Below are 19,839 nucleotides of genomic sequence, written 5' to 3' on the forward strand. Positions count from 1 at the left end.
GCATTAAGTCTATACCCTTCTAAGTGGACACACGGAGTCCTTTGCCTTCAGTGCCCTCTGCCTCTGGTTACATCATCTGATCAAGAGATTGCTGGGGGTAATATCAGAAACAGAGGTAGGAAGAGCAGTTGCAGGTGGAGAGGGAGCTAGATTGGGCAGCACTTGTCTTCAGATAGGGACTACAAATCCTACAGTTGCACTGACTGTAGTAAACCTATATTTATGATTAAATACTTAATATGTAGCCCATCAGTCAACTTGAGTGCTTTTCTGGATCAGTTCTCTTTAGTAATAGTATTTTCTGATCACCAAGGTATACTCCCCCTCTGTGTGTGGCTCCTCTGTCTCCAATAGCGTAATGTACTGTATCTTCCCCAGACTGCCCTCTCACAGCCGCCTGCTGTAGGCACAGGGGAGTGCACTGCCAGTCCTCTTCATTCACAGCCAGTTTCATGGGGCAAGAGCTCTCCTTTGTATTGAAGATGATCAGACCCAAGCACTAGATGCTGTCCTGTTAGGTGGGTGATTCCCTGCAGCTGCTTGTGGATTCCTCTCTAGAACAGGGCTGGCTGCTCCCCAATCCCACAGGCCCTTATAGGGGCAGACCACCCCGTGACAATACGCCATTGTATAATTAGTATGATTCCAGTTTGTATTCTTAACTGACCTTTCCAGTTCACTGATTAGTTTACTCTTTGATGAAGAGCACATGCATGGTTTCAACACTTACCTAGGCTGGGTCTAGCCTTGAGCCAAATGCTGATCGCAGAAGTCCTTGAGGATTACAGAATGGAAGCAGTGCTGGGATGGCTGGACAAATGAACCCTTCCAAAGTGGCTCCTGGCAACGTTTTCTTCTAATGCCATAAAGCTGAAGACCACAACGATCAAGGCCCCCCACAATCCTACCATACTTGCCCCAGTAAAGAAGCAATGAAGGTGGATCCTCCAGGCCTGCCTAGAGAGGCTGCCTAGAAGCAACCAATCAGAGCTCAGCAAGCTCAGATAAAAGGAGCAGGTCAATTCCTGGCTGGGACCAGAGGTACAGAGCTGAGGCCTCCTTGCTAATCACTGGTGCTTGAAGGAGAACCAGAAGGTGAGATCAGGTGTCATTGACATCCAGCGAGATGGAAGAGTATCTGAGAATGGAACCCATATTAAGGTCAGGGTGAAGTGAAAAGGGCCCTGTGGGGAAAGGCCCCAGAGTATAGCTATAGTAACCTGGAGGCAGCATTATGTGGTTGCTTTTTACAGGACGCCTGGATTTGGGCCTGGAGTAGTAGGTGGGTCTGGGTTCCCCTACCAGCTAAGGGTACATCAAAACTACGGGTTTTTTTGAAAGAGGATATGCAAATTCCTGCAGAATTTGCATATTTTCTGATCTCACTTTCGAAAGAGGATCTGGTGAAAGTAGTCTGGATGAGGTTTTTTTGAAAAAAAAAACATTTAAAAAAAAAACCCGCGTGAACCTCATTTTTTAAGGAAGAGCAGTTTTTTTCAAAAAAGCGTTTTTTTCCGAACCCCTCCTCCTCTCCCCTTCTCCCCCGAGTCCAGACTTTCACTTTTGAAAGATCCTCTTTGGAAAGTGAGATTGGAAAGAGGAATATCCTCTTTCAAAAATAGAACGTAGTCTAAACATAGCCTAAGTGGCCCATAAGGCAAAGAGACTCATTTAGAACCCCATTAAAGAGTAGGATTTAAAGGGCCCAGAGACAAGACTGAAGACTCTGATGAGGACAGATAGCTTTGTTAGATTTTTGCTACCCTAGAAGGGATGCATCCTTTTTTTTTTATTACTTAGCTGGAGGACTGAGTCACTGAAGACCTGCCTACTAAGGTCAGTAACCTATGAGATACCAGGAACAGGACAAAGATGGTAGTACCACCACATCTAGCCACTAGCAGACACTTGACGTGAGTGTCCTGTTAAATGTTCTTACAACTTTTCCTCCTAGCTTCTCTCTCTTGTCTTTTCCCTGATGTATGCCTCGAGGCATAAGAAATTCATCGTTGTCACAATCCCGAAACAAGCTATGCATCTGCTTGTAACATGGTGCTTACCATCTTGCCTTCTCAGTTTGGAGACTGTATTAAAAGCTGTGCTGCTGTTGCTGTGCTGAAGAGGTCAGTGGTTTCTATCCCTGTAGGCATTTGTATGGCATTCCCAAGACAGAGTTTTAGTACGGCAATATCTGTTTCCATACTGCACTTGTGCCATTTTTTGTTAAGAAAACAACAGGGGAATCTTGAAAATGAAGCTACTCAAAGGAAAACTAAAGATAAGTAAAATCAGCCTTACAACCGTTCCTCTGACCCATAATAATGCTCACTTAGAATGTGTCTTTTAGTGTTAGCCAGTTGTCCCTGGTCCTATTCACAAATCTGTGACATGGCCACGAATCACATCTATTTCACTTTAGTACTTCATGGGAAAGCTGGTGCTGGATGTTTCAGGAGAGACATCCCCTCTCACACCAGGCAAAGGGTAAAGCAGGGGACATCCTCCCTCCCGCAACATTCTCAAAACTCAGATGTCAGGCAGAGAGTGAGGGCTTTCAATTTAACCCCTTCTGCACTGCAGCTGATATGACAGATGACACTCCAATGTGGAGCCTACGGTCAGTACTTGTAGAAATCTCAGCAACTTGGGTGGACTGGGCTTCTTACTGGAGTATTTGCCCCCGGATGCCAGGGGTCCTCTCTTTTCTTACCTTAGCCTCTGCTTATGTTTCCAACAGACTTCCAGTCCAGGGAATTGCATCAGAACTGCTGATGAATTGTTTTGCCTTAGATTCTTGGAATCACCAATTGTGTCTAGCATCTTGCATTCTTGTTCAAAGCTACTGTGTGATTTTGCCATCCTTAGCTATGATTGCTTGAATCCAGAAAGGATAATACTCAGGATGGCAGGGACAAATCAGGGACCTGCAGACTGCAGCAAGCTTCAGTTGTCTCGTCACATAATGCTAATAATTAATAAATGATTATATCTAAGTTCTCACTGCCATACACCACTGCTGGCTAACAAGAATGGGTGGATTTGAGACCACCAGGCAGAATTTTCACACTGTTCCAAGGCAGAAAAGATCTACGTGAAAGCACCACTAAAAGGTTTGGACAATGTGCAAGAGTCACAAATAGCTACTTGCATATATTTGCAGTAGATGCAGACACAATGAACAGTACCAGGGAAGTTAACTTATAATTAGCTGTTTCTGGTGCAGAGGAGTTAGATATCTTTAATAATTTCCAGCTCTCTCTTGGGGACACCACTGATTTTGATCGGGTCCTTGCACAGATGGAAGAAAGAGACTGATGAAAGAGATTTCTTCCACAAGTGCAAAAACAAAATCTTTACAAAGTAATAAGGAATATATTAGAGGCTTGCAGCACAAGAGACAACATAGCAATTTTGGCCTCTTAAGAAATTCCCCGAGTAGAGAAGACTTGATGCACTGCAGTGTTAAAAAAAATGTGAAGTAACTTTAGAAAAAGCCATACAGATCTGGAAACTGGCAGACCAGAATAAAAAGGCCTATTTATGTCCATCCACTTGTCAATGCAAGAGAGTTCCAAACAGTAATATATGGAACAAGTATGACACTGCCTAACAAACATATCTTTAAGCCTTTGTTATTTTTTCCAGTGACGTCAAGTGGATCTATTGTGCTTAAAATCAGGCATGTGGCTATCTACCCTGCTGAATGTGGCCCCCTTGTATTAAAGATTGAGTTGTAGTATCAGTTCATTCCAGTTCACCCACCTTCTCAAATGGTGGTAAGTTGTTTTGTTTGTTTTTTTTAACAGGGAGGAACTTTCCAAAGTTTTTGGCATATTTTAATATTTTCACATTAGTTTTAATTGCATCCTCTGAGATGCCCAGAACAACTTGGGCAACTGGAAAACAAACAAAAAGTATGATAAAGAACATAGCTGAGGAACTGTGTATTTTCTGAATGATATGGTGTAAATAGCATTCTTATTCAATGAATCCTAATAATTTAGAGGATGGGGTTATGTGTCTCAAGTACCATGCCTGCCTTTTGAAAGGAACAAGGCTTAAGACCAAAATGTAAATTCAGAACAAAACAAACTGAATCTATATCATTAGACATGTTTTATTCATAGATCAGGACAACTGCACCTGTATTTCCCCTCAGTGGTTCGCAAGTGCATCCATGCAGGTTTCAGTTTCCCAGCCATTGCCTTTCTCTCTCCCTTCTGACCAACACATTCCCAGGTTGCATAGTTCTCTCCCCTCACTGTGTATTTCCCAGCAGACAGGTTGCCCAAAACCACCAGTTTGCTTTCTCTTCAGAGAGACTGATAATAGTGGCAATAGCTGTGCCACACAGCTATGCAAAATGTAATTTAATTCAATGAAGTTCATTCAGGAAATTGTCAGTCTGTCTCAGTTTTGCCAAATTGTTTTAAGATTTCTAAGAATACAGGATTTCACATGGATTAGAACAGTGTTTCTTAACCAGGGGTACTCGAGAGAAGTCTGGGGAGTACATCAACACAACTGAAATTTAGAGTGAGCTGAATTTTTGTGTTAAGTTTTACAGTGCTGTATTATTTGTGTACTTTTTACACCCAAAAATTTAATGGCCTGCCCAACTATGATTAAGTTGTTTAAACAAATGTGTTGCAATGGTAGAAAAAAATGTTGTGTTTCTGAAAACTGTAGGTACTGGAAGTACTTTTTTTTTTTTTAAACAGGGGTACTTTATTTTAAAAAAAAGGTTGAGAAACACTGGATTAGAACATTGCCCAGAAGTGTTTATAAACAAATACTGCAGCATTGTACTAATGGGTGAGAACTGGAAAGTTGAACTGGTGACTGCAATTTCATTGTTCAAAGTAAGTGAAAAGCAAAAAATAAATAGCTAGCTCCAGTAGTGAAAAGGTAATGCAGGTGTTTTAAAGTGTAAAAAAATTGTATTAGGCTGTATTAGTGACTGGGGAGATTTTTCATTTAAGTGTATCTTTTTCACTTAAATTGAATATGTAAATTACTAAATATTGCTGGATTTTTTTAACAAATTCTACTTACAGATTGTTTGGAATGGGCAAGAAAATCAAGTAAGCAGATTCAGAAGTAAGTATGAGTGAGGGTGAATAAATGTGAATTGTGTGCAGAGATTTTAATTGATTTGTGGGGATGGTGAAACAACCCCTCTCTGCAACACACACATCTATGTGTTTGTTTGGGATTACTGTGTGTGCTGGTTCTGGTGTTGTGTGGATGATCGCTGATCTGTATGGGTGTGGGAATTGTAGTGGGAAGTTTGTACTGAATTGTACAGGTGGCGAATCAGTCTTTGAAGATCTCTATAAAAGCTGGACCAAGTAATCTAGCATCTGTGCTGTCTCCTTTACACCACTGACTCTCTACAAGCAATGAAACTGTTGCAATGCAAATTAGCTGTAGAGGAGGAGTGTTGATTGGTTGAGTTCTCTCTGATCCCACAATGCTTTTGGGCTGTTGGCATAGATACATAGCTTATTGTTTTATTATATATAGATACTCAATACATAAGTTATAGTTCAATCCCCTTAAAATCCCCTCAAACAATAGCTGAAATTGTGCCTTTATTGAAAACTGAAGGAAAGAACACCGCCACTTACAAAAGCAGTTCCCCTGGAGCCATTTTCCACATAAGAATCAACTATGCGGTAAATTAATGTTCAATGTATTTGCTTTCCTGAGAGTGACTAATGAAGTCAAATATTTCCAAAGTCTGATTGTTTGTGATTTAGAGTGGTGTATGCTGAGAGACTCAGTGCAGCTAGTGATGGATTATATATGACTTTGACCCTTTGGAGACAGGATGAAACCCTGATCTCCTTGAAGTCAATGTGAGTTTTGCCATTGACTTCAGTGAGGCTGTGGTTTCATTGTGAATCTTTATATGTACATAAAATAAAATATGCATGATCCTCAGTATTTATTTGTCTGGAAATGCTATAATCCTAAGTGTTAGACAACCCAATTACCTTGCCAATGATGTACCTTCTATATAAGAACTTGCAGACATAATCTCTGCATACTACCACTCATGATTCCTTGATATGCCAAAAAAAAAAAATCTATTCATGCTAATGTAGGAGGGTTTCTGGAATGGTGTGATGACAAAGTCTTTATGTCCACCTGTTCTTGATGGATATAGTAACAAAACAACAGCAAGGAAACCAGCTTGTATCTTTGTAGTAACATTATTTTCTGCTGTTTCGGTACCTGAAGCATACCTGTTGCTTTCACCTTTTGCGAAAAAAGTTAGTTAAATGTATGTGGTTAAATGAGAACAAGCTGTTAATATTTTAACCTTTTTTTCAACTTACTTATTTTAGGCATGTGAAGTCTCCCTTTCCCCCCACCCTGGGTGTACAGTGCAGAGATATACATGGAGCACCCAGACACTTTAAGTGGCCTTGGGCTGTGGCAGGCTGAGGCTCCAGGACATGGGCAACATCTAAAGGCTTGGTGGGCCAGATCTGGCCTACAGGCCATGTGTTGCCTGCCTCTGGTCTAGATGGTACTTGGTCTTGCCAGAAGGGTAGGGAACTGGACTTGATGACCTCTTGAGATTTCTTCCTCTGCTATGCTTCTATGACATCAGACTAGGTGATCACAGTGGTCCCCATAGTGGCCTTAAAAAGCTATGTGACTAATTTTCTCACTTTCAATTAATACTGTTGAAAATGGTATAATTTATTTTAGATAATGTAGCTTTTGTCTGGGAAGTATTAACATGGAGTGACAGTTGAATACCTAATTTATGGTAAAATACATTACTGGGCTATTATACTAGAGAGTTACATATTGTTGCTTGTGTACACTGAACAATACACCCTGCTGGATCCTTGATCCCCACTACAGTCCAGCCCTTTTCCCCCCATCTCTGTTCCCTGAATGCCCAAATGGATATATTGCTGAGGCAACAAGGGGGCTGGCTGGAGTGGGGATGAGAGTTCCAGCTGAACTCGAACTGGTCAGAGTAGAGACACAAATGGCCTGAGTGGGGCCTGGCTGAAGTAGGGGAATGAGAAGCCCACCCAAGTGGTCAGAGTGGAGAGGAGGAAGGATCAGAGGCTTCCAGCAGCCTGATTTCTATTAAAACCAGGCAACAGCATGCTTATTTGGAGGCACTGCAGGCAAAGGAAATGCTCTGGCACCCAAACCCTGAAGTCATAGTCTCAATCCTGAATGGTAAAATGGAGATTTTACTGGAAATCAGGTTTGTTCAAATTTCCAAAAGGGTTCTCCTGTTGGTTAATGCTTTGAACATTTCCCCGACATTTTGGAATCGATCAGACATGATATTTAAAAGTTATTGCATGGCAAATATGCTGTTGAGTTACAAGAAGGACCTTGTTTCACTCAGCCAATTATTCAAAAATCAAGCACCTGGGAAATTCACTGTAAAGGTTAAAATTAAAAGAAACCCCACACATGGTTTGACAGATGATTGCAGGGTTACACCACCCATATAACTGCCCTGGGTATAGCAAAACCACATTGGAGATCCTTGGCATGGGGTATATTTGGAATATAAAGGATTAAAGATCCACATTTTCCAATTTTTCTTCATAGCTAAAAAATGTTCCTTCAAGCTTAATTCTACATTTTAATAACAGCAGCAGTAACTACAATTAATAAGGCGTTTTAGTGTTTGGGGACCCAAATTATGTTAAATTGCGTATAAAGACTTTATTTTCATGTATGTGCCCTCTGGGAGTCACTACAGAGTGGAATTAAGGTTGTTTGGGAGACCTGACTGTAGTCTCCTTTACATATTTTGGTTTAAATTTAACCTTAACTGGATTTCCTGGGTTTATAACAATTGGTTTGTGGATAATTACAACAGCCCTGTAGAATGCTTTACTCTAAATTACCCTTAAACTCAGTTCCTTCATGGAGTTTGTCGGCTTTTTTTTCTTTTAATTAAGAATGTCATCTTTGATCACTATAAAAGAAACTGATCAGAAATTATGAGTATAGATTCCTTGTTTATATGTTTATGATGGTAAATATATTTTTATTTCCTTTTTCTTTTGGTGCGCTTTGTTCGTTATGTGCATCTTAATATTTTCAGTGTCCTCTGGAGGGGGGGGGGCATTTTATACATGGATAAACTTTTTTTTTTTAAGGAGAAGATCTGAGGGAATGGTTTAATACGACGGGTGGCATTAAAATAATCTCACACAGCAAAGAGAGGAAACCAGTCCTCTCGCCGCGGCCAGTGAGAAAAGCAGCGTTGGGTAGGAAGCGTGGGCGAGCTGCTCTGTAACAGTTCGGTGAATCTGTCCAGGGTCCTGAAATTTTCCCAGCCGAGGGCCCCAGCCCTTCCTCCCGCGTGCCCGGCCCCCTCTGCGGTTTGCAACACCCCCGGGGCTGGGGGAGCAGCGGGAGGCCCGGGGCGAGGAGGGAGCCGCGCCCCGAGGGCCCATTCCCGTCTGCTGGGGCAGGGGGTGGGCGCTGCTGCTGCTCCCGCGTGTGAGGCGGGAAGCGGGGCCGGCCCAGCCTCGCAGCTCCTCCCCCGGCAGCGCCGCCCCCGCCTCGGCCGCGGAGCCGGAGGGCGCTGGCGCAGGGGGACGGGGCCGCAGCGGCGGGATGGAGGCGGATTACCCCGCCTTCGAGAACCCGCTCTGCGGCGAGCTCAAGCGCTTCTGCCGGGGGCTGCGCGAGGCCTACAGGGAGCTGCGCGAGGACCTGACGCCCTACAAGGATGACCGCTACTACCGGTGAGGGGCGGGGAGAGGCGCGTTTCACGCCCCAGCGCTGGGTTGGGGGACGGAGGGTTGCCGGCCGGGCTCTGCGCTGGGATGTGGTGGGGCCGGGCGCTGGTTAGTCAGGAATCATGGCGGCGGCGGCGGCTGCTGTGTTTGGTCCGAGGTGCTTCACGAGAAAAGGCCTTTTTTGAAGCGGGCACTGGAAAGTTGGGAGGGGTTGGCCAAGGGGCTCTCCTCTCGCAAATCCATGGGGTGGCCAGGCCATGAGGCAGGGTTCCCCCTCTCCGCTTATGCTGTGTATGAGTGTCTTTCCTTTCAAATGATCCCAGCACATGTTATTTCCTTGAGTGCTGGTGAAATTAATTTATTTTCACGACCTGGACCTTTGACGAAGGGGGTGAAGGAATCTACATCAGGTTTTTTTCAGAAACAAATTAATCAGCCTGTTACATGGAGTGAGAGTCCATAAACCAGTAGCACCCTAAGCTGTTGTCTAAAACAACCAACGCTGTGATCTCACTAATCAAACTTAGACGTGGTTTACCATAACACAGAAACATGGATTCAGGCCTCCCAGGATCTTGAATACTCAGGATAGTATGGAGGATGTTCCCTACTGTTATGAACTCGTCTCTTGTCTCCTTTAAAAGTGCTTTCTAGGAAAACTTCTGTGAAAAGTTCCATCACCTGCTTTTCTGCTTTAAGTCATATAAAGTATTAATTAATAGTAGCCTTTTTTAGCCTAAGCTTTTCCCTATTGCATCTCAGCAGAGATGTACACATTGCACCAGGTCCTCAGATGGGGGAATATCAGCATCAATCTTCTGACTTTGATGGTGCTGCATCCATTTTCACCAAGAATCTTATCTCTTATACTTAATTTGTCACAACATCCACAGCAGCAAGAGTTGTTGAAAGCAGTACCATTGTCTCATAACTTGGCACCATCAGTGCATCTTGGCAAAGGGTTTAACATAGCTGAATTTTCCCCAACGAAACAATGACTCATTTTGCCAAAGCTCAGCCTGAGAAATTGTAGAAAATTATTATAAATGGTGCTGGGAAAGGTGGACAAACATGTCAGTATTATCATTATGTCATGTCAGTGTGCTTCAGTGGCAATATGGCACATCAGCTCTGCCATATGTGGACTCTGCTAGGGTTTTGGATATGAGGTTCTTTATGGCCGTTGTCTTGTAATTGATGTGGTTGCTTTTCCCTGTGCAATGTGAGTACAATGTGGCTGTAAAAAGCTACCATTCTGATTTGCAAAGAGGTAGATAGATATAAAATGTACCTGGCAATGGAAATGTGAATCTAGGGGATAACAAACATGTGATGTGAACAGATCCTGAAAGATGGCTGCATCCATCCAGCAGCTGTGCTGCTTTGTTTTCAGTAGAAAGCAGCAGCTCTCCAACATAAAGTCTCTTTAACCCATTGTTTTAGCATAGAAAATGTAGGAAGAGACTTCCAATAAATACTACATGGCAGATTATATTGGACCAACCCAAATGCAGTTTTAGACTTAAAATCTGGGCTGCTATTTTCCAGTGTCATCTCCTGACAGTAGCAGCTGTAAATGCTTGTACTACTTGCCGTAGAACCAGTGGGATAAAACATGCTATAAAAATGTAAAATGTTATATTATAACCTTTGTGGTTGACAGAGAAATAACTTTTTGAATCAAGAGTTATTCTGTGTGCGTTCTGTTGGCATTGAGTAACACGGCTGTATACTGCATCTGAGGACGCCAGAACTTTTAGTCCCATCCACATAAGACTGCCAATCAAGCATACCTGTCATATGCAGAAATAGGTTCCACTTGGTAAATATTTGGAAGAGCATGGTCCAATGAACATGGCACTGCACTAAGGACCTTTTTCTGACCTCTGGCTCTGCCATTGACCTACCATGTGACTTTAGGCAAGTTATTTTACCTCTCTATGGGTACGTCTAGACTACATGCCTCTGGCGACAGAGGCATGTAGATTAGGGTACCGGACATAGTAAAATGAAGCGGCGATTTAAATAATCGCCGCTTCATTTAAATTTACATGGCTGCCGCGCTGAGCTGACAAACAGCTGAACGCTCCCCTGCCGACATCAAAGGTATTTGTCGACCACCCAGGTATGCCCCTCTGTCTGTATCTCCATTTCTAAAATATGGATAATTATACTTGGTCTCCTTTGCAAAGGATGTTGAGATCTATGCATGACTTGGGAGGTTACATTTATTGCTAAACCACTGGATTTACATATGCTGTTCTTACCCACTGATGATCAGTTTCCTTTCAACTAGCATTTCTTTTAATTTCCTTTTCCTGTATTCAAAGGAGCTAAGCTTAAAATGAACATTCTTCCCCAGTGTGTCTGTATACCTAGCAGTCCAAAGTACATAGCACTTCAATTTTTTAAATTAATTGATAGTAGAGAGCTGCATCTACTTTTTAGATTCTTGGTAAGAACAGCTGCAGTCTCACTGGTTCTTGACTATATAGTGTGCTCTTCTGATTCTTGGTCATATGTTGTGATGGGCAAAAACAGCTGTCATTCTCAGCATAGTTTTTATTAATTTATAAATAGGAGCTGTGGATGAAGGCTTTAACAAATCCTTGGTGCTCTAAAGGTGTAGAAGATTGTCAGTTCAATATCAGAAATGTCAAGTTGTGTGGCCTGTCTTCAATTAAAAAAAACCCTTATTGAAAAACAGGGTTTTGAAGGGCAAATAACACTTAATTTGAAACTGGAAATACAGAATAAAACCATAGAACTATATATGGTTGTCTTCTCACAAAAGCAAATTCACTTGCAAAACATGTATCATCTTTACCCCAAGCAAATCAAACATGCATCATCTTTACCGCAAGCAAATCAACCAGTCTTCCCGATGACAACCTTAACTGTGACTTTTGTCATATGATATTATTGTTGGATGCTTCTGTGTTTTCTAGTTTTGTATGGATTTGATTTTGCATCATTTATCCTTTGGAACTTAACTTTTTCAGCCATGCTGAGTCTTCATGCAGACCTGTTCACTCCTGTCAAATATGCTTCTTCATTGATATTGGTTGTAAGTTCTGTTTTATAATGTAATTGATTTGGATAACCCAAATAAAATGCAGCAGTTCCTTAATAGGGAGGGATATTGAGTCTTTACACTGTTTTCAAAAGGTCCCATACATCTGATATTATCATCAATATTTCCCTGATGGTTCTTTATACATTTAAAAGGCAGAGCCACAGTGGGGTTAGCTCCCATAGCCGGGCGCTAACCCTACCGTGGCTCTGCAGTTTCCCCCTTATCGACTAATCCATTGACTACTCAATTAGCTGATTAAACGAAAGTGAACTTCCCTAGTTTGAATCCTCAGCTGGCGTAAATCAGCACTGATGTCATTAGAGCAATGCTAATTTACACTAATTTTGAATCTGGCCCCTGATGTTTACAATATTTGTCATTATCTGACTAAAAGGTGAGACTGAAACCTCGTTTACACTAGGGCTACGTCTAGACTGGCAGTGTATTTCGCAAATGCTTTTAACGGAAAAGTTTTCCTTTGAAAGCATTTGCGGAAAAGAGCATCTAGATTGGCACGGACGCTTTTCTGCAAAAGCACTTTTTGCGGAAAAGCGTCCATGCCAGTCTAGACGCGCTTTTCCGCAAAAAAGCCCTGATCGCCATTTTCGCGATCAGGGCTTTTTTGCGCAAAACAAATCTGAGCTGTCTACACTGGCCCTTTTGCGCAAAAGGACTTTTGCCCGAACGGGAGCAGCATAGTATTTCTGCAAGAAGCACTGATTTCTTACATGAGATCGTCAGTGTTCTTGCGGGAATTCAAGCAGCCATTGTAGACAGCTGGCAAGTTTTTCCGAAAAAACAGTTGCTTTTGCGGAAAAACTTGCCAGTCTAGACACAGCCTAGGAGTTTAGGTTTAACTTAGCCACATCACATCGATTTTCTAAATGAGTCCATACTAGCAAGCCCATTCCATAGACTAAAAGGACCATTAAAATCTATTTCTGTGCTCCTGCTTTTGAGGAATAGCTGCTAAATTTGATCTTGCATGGTCAACTGTCTGGTAATGCAGATGCAGTGCTGTGAAAGGCAGTGTTCTTCTCTGGGAAATGTGTCTCAATTCCTCACAATTACTTTCATGAGTTTCCATGGCTTTCAACTCTACTGCTCTCCGGATGAACAGGAAAAGCCCCAGTAAAATTTGAATTTCATTTCTTGTGTGGCGAGCATGGTGAGCAGACTTTCGAGCAGGCAGCACACCTGATCATGAGTTGAAGTTCCATGAGTTCCCAGGATCACAGACAAGTACCAGTGTGGTAAGCTCAGGAGGTTTTGGATCTCATTATTGTGTGGAGAGAGAGATCTGTTCTTGAAGAACTACGAACAAGCAAAAGAAATGCAGATATCTCTGGCAAGATCACAAGGAGCATGGAGGAGAAAGGGATGCTCAGCAGTGCCACATCAAAATAAAGGAGCTAAGGCAGTCATATCAAAAGACAAAGGAAGCAAATGGTCAGTCTGGAGAATCACCACAAACATGCTGCTTCTATGAGCAGCTGAATGTAATCTTTGGGGTGACATGACCAGCTTCCCTAGCCAGTCTGTGAATTCCTTCCAAGACACTCAAGGCATTCTCGGACAGCATGGTGGAACAGGAGAAGCACAATCAGCAAGTGAGCTGGGCAAACAAGGTCACCAAGAGCCAAAACCTTTTTGTAACTCTGGAGGCAATCCCCTCCTCTCAGGATATCTCAGTCAGGCACTGATCTTAGGGAAGGCACTTCTGGTGAGCTCACATTTTTTATTTTGATAAAAGTGGATTAAGGCAGTCAGGTGTGATTGTGGTGGCCATTGTGCCTACACAGTGTGGGGTCCTTGGAACAGTATGTTAACATGTCTGGAGACAGAGCAGGAATCCTCCCTGCACACCTCCATAAAGGTGTCGTTTTTCCCATTCTGAATTGATTCCCAATTGACTAATAACTGTCTGGCATTGCAAGCTCCCACGGGGCAATTGCCATGTGCTTCTCCACTGTCAGAATGGGTCTCATTCTGCTGTTCTTGTGCTACAGGGTGGAGGAAAGCAATTCACAAACTTCCATGAAAGTGGCTTACACACGTGAAAGTTTTGCAACCACTGTTGATCATCCCATACCTGCATCACAGTGTGGCCCCACCAGTCTGCTTGTCTCATGGTACCAGAATCAGTGTTCCACTGTGTCCAGAGAATCAAATGTCAGCAGCATTTGCAATTCATTCAAGTACTTCGCAGAAAAGTATGTTCATGGCCTCCTAAAATTCTTCCTTTTTCCAGTGAACCTTGGGTACACTCTGGACATACTCCAGCATTAGGCACATCAAGGTTAATAACAGCATCATAAAGCTGTGATGCTGTACAACAGGGCTACTCAACTTTGGAAGCTCTAGGGGCCACAATGATACTCATAGCACATGTTGAGGGCCGCAACTTAAGTGTGGTTGCATATACATGCAAATATATATGTAAATATATGCAAATAGCTTATTTTACACAGACGGGCATAAATACAAAAATTAAGGCAAGACTACACAACACACGGGCCCCATTTAAGTCAGTTCTGCTGTTATTAATACAATGCAATACTGACTCGATTTCCACCCATATGACAGCACTTTTAATGAGCAGTGACAGTCCAGGAATTGAACTACTAAAATGCATATCAACAAAAGACCATTATATTGACTACTTTTTTGTTTTGGCTTCCACCTGCAGGCTGCGTGTTGAGCCCTGTGTAAACCCAAACCGCATCGCAGGCCAGAAACAAACAGACAGGCCCACGTGTTGAGTAGCCTTGCTGTACAAGATCCACGTTGAGGGTCCATGCTCATGCTGCTTTGATATCTGTGCAGATAACTAACAAGAGAAAAAAGAGCACCAATAGACTGTTTGCCATTGCAGGGAGGGAGGGAAGGAAGAAACAAGTGCATTATGGGCCACTGACAATATGTACCCAGAACTATATGTACAGTTTTGATGCCAGCATGCACTGGGAGCATAAACCAGAATGCAAAGAGGTGTAGACACTGTGGGATAGCTACCCAGAGTGTATCACTCTCAACATTGATGGTAGTCACCATACTGGGAATGCGCTACTTCAAACTATGTTGAATTCTTGCGCACAGTGGGGATAGGCATCAACTTCACAAAATTAGGTGCTAAAAAATTGACCTTAATAAATTCAATCTTATCTCATAGTGTGGATATGGCTTGAGGCTTTTTTCTATTTGGGTGCATCTAGACTGGCAAGATTTTTTTTTTTCCGCTTTTGCGCAAAAACTTGCTAGCTGTCTACACTGGCCGCTTGAATTTGTGCAAGAACACTGACATTCTAATGTAAGAATTCAGTGCTTCTTGCACAAATACTTTGACGCTCCCGCTCAGGGATAAGCCCTCTTGCGCAAAAATACTTGCGCAAAAGGGCCAGTGGAGACAGGCACCTTAATTTTTTGCGCAAGAAAGGCCGATGGCTAAAATGGTCATCGGAGCTTTCTTGCGCAAAAGCGTCTCTCTACTGGGCACGGATACTTTTGCACAAAAAGTGCTTTTGCGCAAAAGCATCCGTGCCAATCTAGACACTCTTTTGCGGAAATACTTTTAACAGAAAAGTTTTTCTGTTAAAAGTATTTCTGCAAAATCATTCCAGTCTAGACGCAACCTTTCAGTTTCTTTAAATACAGTTCTCTGTATGCTGAGCAACAAACTTTCATGACATTCTTCCACCTCCTCCCCTGGCAAAAATTCAGAAGTCTTAAGCTTAGGTTTCTATATCATGCTGCATTGGGCTAAGAATATAAATGTTGGCAAGTTAGTTTTGCCCAATTAATATGTATTTTGATTATGCAACTCTATAAAGCTATTGACCTAAGTGATGTATACCAGGGGTTGGAGACAAAACAATCAGACACCTCTGAAAGCAGTGAAGTTTCAGTTGAGTCTAAATGGAAAGCTTGAGGGTAAGCAATGCTTTTTACTATATGCTAGTAAAACTAAACGTAAATTCACATAATTATGTGTATACTACTTAATAGTATTGTAAATAATATAATTGATATCACCATTATATCTAGGGCCAGACCCCTAGGTGTATCAGAGAATGCTCAGTCCACTGGGGAGAAGATTGGTGGCTTTCCACCACATTTTCTCCTTTTCAATTTTGGAGACTAATATGAGCCATACTAGCCTCCACACCAGTTAAAGTAGCCTCTGGGTTGTTCTAACTGATGCCAATGTGTTCTCAAGAAACCACTCCCCCTCCTACACCCTGGCATGTTCCTTCTTGACTTTGGAATATCTCTGATAATAGGTAAGGAGGAAGAAGCAGAACAACTGAGGAAGGGCTGGTAGTTAAAGGCTTTTTTTTCCAGGAGAACTGTCTACTGCTGCTTTAAGGCAGATTTGAGTCTTCCTCTGGTGCAATGAGGATTTAATAGAGGTTCTACATTTGTGCCCTCTTAGAATATCTCAACCATAATGTATGTTCAAAGCCAACTAGGAGACCTAGCCTCAAAACAGGACTTCTGTTAATTTCAGTGGGTGATGCACAGCTAAATCTCCTAGTTGGTTTGAAAATCTCAAAATTCAGGAGTAAATTTTGGAAGGGGATTTATATGTTAATTCATATAGCTGTTTGAAGGAAATAGTGCTTCAAATGGTAGTATAGTGGCCAAATTATGGAACTCCACAGATGTCACAGCAGATCTATAACTAAAAGCAGCTGCAGGCTTGATGCTACCTAAAATCAATAATTTTAGGCTATATGCACGCATCATTATTGACTAATCAGCTTTTTAAGAGAAGTTCTGTATTCCAAGTGCTTTCCTGATGTTGAGCTTTGTAATAATACCCAGGGATTAAGATAAATAATCTATAGTGAGACTGCAATATTTTTCTCTTTTAAATAAGACAACATTCTGTCCATCAAAAAGCAGTAGGCGTGTATGTGAATGCAGTTCATTAAGTATTTTACTTAATAAAGTATCTTGTATGTGTAGTGAAACAAAGAACGTGTTATAGTTGGACTTGCAGCACTGCCGGTTGATAAGGCTGTCCAACACTTCCCAGTATAAGAATATATTTGCAGTTGCATATAACTTGCCAAAAATGATTCATCTGTTTTTAAGTATAAGGTTAGGCTCATCTCTGACACAAAGGCTACCCCTTGGCAAATTTAAAATGCCTATTCCAAAGTGTGGAATTGCTAGAGCTTTTCAAAGTAAAGGTGCTTGGGTTGGGTTCCTAGCTATGACACACACTTCCTGTGTGACTGAGCAAGTCTCTTAACCTGTCTGTGCCTTATCCCCTTCTGTAAAATGACAATAACATTTCCCTACTTCACAGGGGTATTGCAAGGATAAAACAATGTTTGTGAGAATACTAAGGGTGTATATAAATGAATAATAAAAGTTGTGACTAGCTTTTCTTTCCAGCAGCAAAAATGGGTATATATATTCATATTATAAATATATTGTTCCATCTCTTTCCCAGCCCCAAGATAGAAAGGTTTTTTGAAAGCTCTCAAAGGTGTGGGAGCTGCAAAGCTGCACATTTCTTATCTAGTTGCTTCAAAGTGTTATTTAGCAGTGCCATCCTGACAAAGGCCTATTCTGAATCAGAAATAACCTCCTAGATTAGTCTGAATCCTCAGAGCCTTATTCTGTATCCTGGAATTTCAGTTTTTGTCCATTAAAATTCACAAACATGTTCCCTCATTTAATTGGTATTCCTGAATACTTATTCAGGATAAAATTATCACTTCTTTTAATTGTATTCAAAGCTATATTAGCACCAGATAACTAAATAATCAATAATGCCATTAATCATAGTTCTAATTGCCTGTACAAATATCTACATCATTAGCCAAATTCATCCCTGGCATGTTTCCACGGAGTTCACCGAAGTTATAGTAGGGATGAACTGGGTCCCACATATCTGTAATAATATTATAAATCACACAATTTCATAAAATATGTAATGCTATCATTGATAAACGAAGTTAAAGGATGACCATAACATAAACAGTACATCATGTAAGTAAACTGCACAGGAAGTACTGTGGTTGTTTAAAAGATGTGATAAGCCTTTATTATACACCATCTTGCACTGCCTGTGAACCATCTATACATTCTTGGTGTAATGGGGTTCATTCTGAGATGATTCTATCCTCTGCAGATGATAAACATCAAAGCTGGGGAGTACTTTGAACTTTCTCCTGGCATAGACAGCAGGTTTCTCATGTCTTTAATTATATTTGATACTTGCTATTATCAAAAGAAAAGAGTAGCACGAATCCTAGTTTATCAAGTCCCTAAACTCACCCTGTCTAGCTCCATGCTTCTGCCTGCTCAGTGAATCTTTGACGGTTGTCCAGTCTCTCAGAAGATTCACTAGATAAGCGTTGACATTTGTGCAGTGATTATCCATACAGCCATGGTATATGCAATATTGTTATATTTTAAGTAGTGTATTTAAAGCAGTGAGGGAAACCTAGCCTAGTGTGGCCCTTCATCTGAGTGGGCCACAAGATTGTCATAACCAAGATGGTATCCTGGGATAGAACAGCTTGCGTACCTAGAATTTGCAGGGTGCTCTAACTGAACCACAACAGCACTTTGGATGTAGATGGAGCACAGACGCTCACAATATTGCATGCACTCAGCACGCACCTCACTTCACGTGGCCTTGCTTTAAGTGCGTGTTGCTTTTGTAATACTGGTAGGAGAAAAACTATGTGGACAAAAACCAGTGGAATCTGGCAATCCTGTGCATAGGCAACAGTAAACAAAATGTCTCATGGGACACATATAAAACTGGGCTGAATGCACCTCTCAGACCACTGGTTGCCCACCACTGGTTTAAAGCAATTGCTTATTAGATAGGCTTTAATTTGTAACTACTCGTAATCTGACTAGATCATCTGTAACATTGCACATTAAAAACATTTTCATCTCTTGTATACTCAAGCTGGTCCCAAAGTGATGGCAATGTTCACATTATCTTTCCATTGAAATAGCTATTCAAAACTCATTCAAAAGATAGGATACTGTCTCTAAGGTGAAGTTATGTTTCTATGCATTAAACAAACAAAGACTCAAAATTTAAGACATCAGTCCTTATACCTTAGATGTGAATAGGTTTGAGTCAACATAAAAACCTGTCTGGCTTTGTTTTCTAAATATATAGCTAATTTTAACATGATAGAGATTAATGGTACAAGCTAACTTTCACAGGCAATAGAAGTGGGTATTACCTGAAAGCTGATAGGCAAAACAGTTGTGTTCACAGACAGTTTGTAGCAGCAGATAAAGATCATACTGAACCCCAACTCGAAAGATAGTAGGTAAATCTTGCTAGGTCTAAGGTCTCATCTGGGCTATAGCAAATGTGGGCACATTTTATGAAGGCTGAATCACATGACTCATTCAATGTAGCTCTGTCCTGACTTTCAAGACCCTCTGGTATTACAGTTTTGTGCCTCTTCTGAAAACACAAAATCTACCATACTAGATTGCTGTGTAATTTTATGATACGGAAAATGTCCCCTGGCAACCAGAATGAGATCATCAAATTCAATTCACTTGTGACCCAAGCTAGTTTCATACCCAGCTTTTTACAGTAAAAAGCAAGTGCATTTAATGTATTTTGTTATCTGGCCCCACTGAGTTGCCTTATTGTAAAAGGGATGTGAGTAGGCAATTCTCATTATTAAATGTTCAGGATTTCATCTCTAATCTTTAAATCATTAGCCAGTTAGGTGCATCTACATAGCAAGCATACTCCTCCCACAGCAAGTCTCAAAGCTTGGTCTACAGAATCAGGGTGGTGCTACTGCTCTAAAAATAAGAGTGTAGATGCTTGTGCTTGGGCTGTGGTTCAGGCTCTGAAGCTCGCCCCCTCTTCTTAGGCTTCAAAACCCGAGCTTTAGCCAGAGCTTGAATGTCTACACAGCTATTTCTAATGCTGCAGTGTGAGCCCAAGGCTATAAACTGCACTCTGACGCTTGACGTTGAGTGTTTGCTTGCTGTGTAGATGTATCCTTAATGTCTTGA

General features: G+C 41.6%; 1 protein-coding gene across 2 annotated transcripts in view; it reads left to right on the forward strand.

Annotated features, from left to right (window-relative positions):
* The first annotated feature begins 5,529 nt into the window (after positions 1–5,529).
* TMEM181 (transmembrane protein 181) overlaps positions 5,530–19,839 on the forward strand; it is a 67,908-nt gene continuing 53,598 nt past the window's right edge. The window contains exon 1 of one of the 2 annotated variants that reach the window (XM_025180656.3): positions 5,530–5,678. In XM_025180656.3, the coding sequence (XP_025036441.1) occupies positions 5,674–5,678 (5 nt within the window). In that variant the 5' untranslated portion in view covers positions 5,530–5,673. Of the gene's footprint in view, positions 5,679–8,467; positions 8,748–19,839 lie in introns of those variants that run through there. The other variant, XM_075924548.2, reaches the window with a different exon arrangement.

The sequence above is a fragment of the Pelodiscus sinensis genome, chromosome 3 (genome assembly GCF_052426305.1).
Source record: "Pelodiscus sinensis isolate ZL-2025 chromosome 3, ASM5242630v1, whole genome shotgun sequence".
Taxonomy (NCBI): domain Eukaryota; kingdom Metazoa; phylum Chordata; order Testudines; family Trionychidae; genus Pelodiscus; species Pelodiscus sinensis.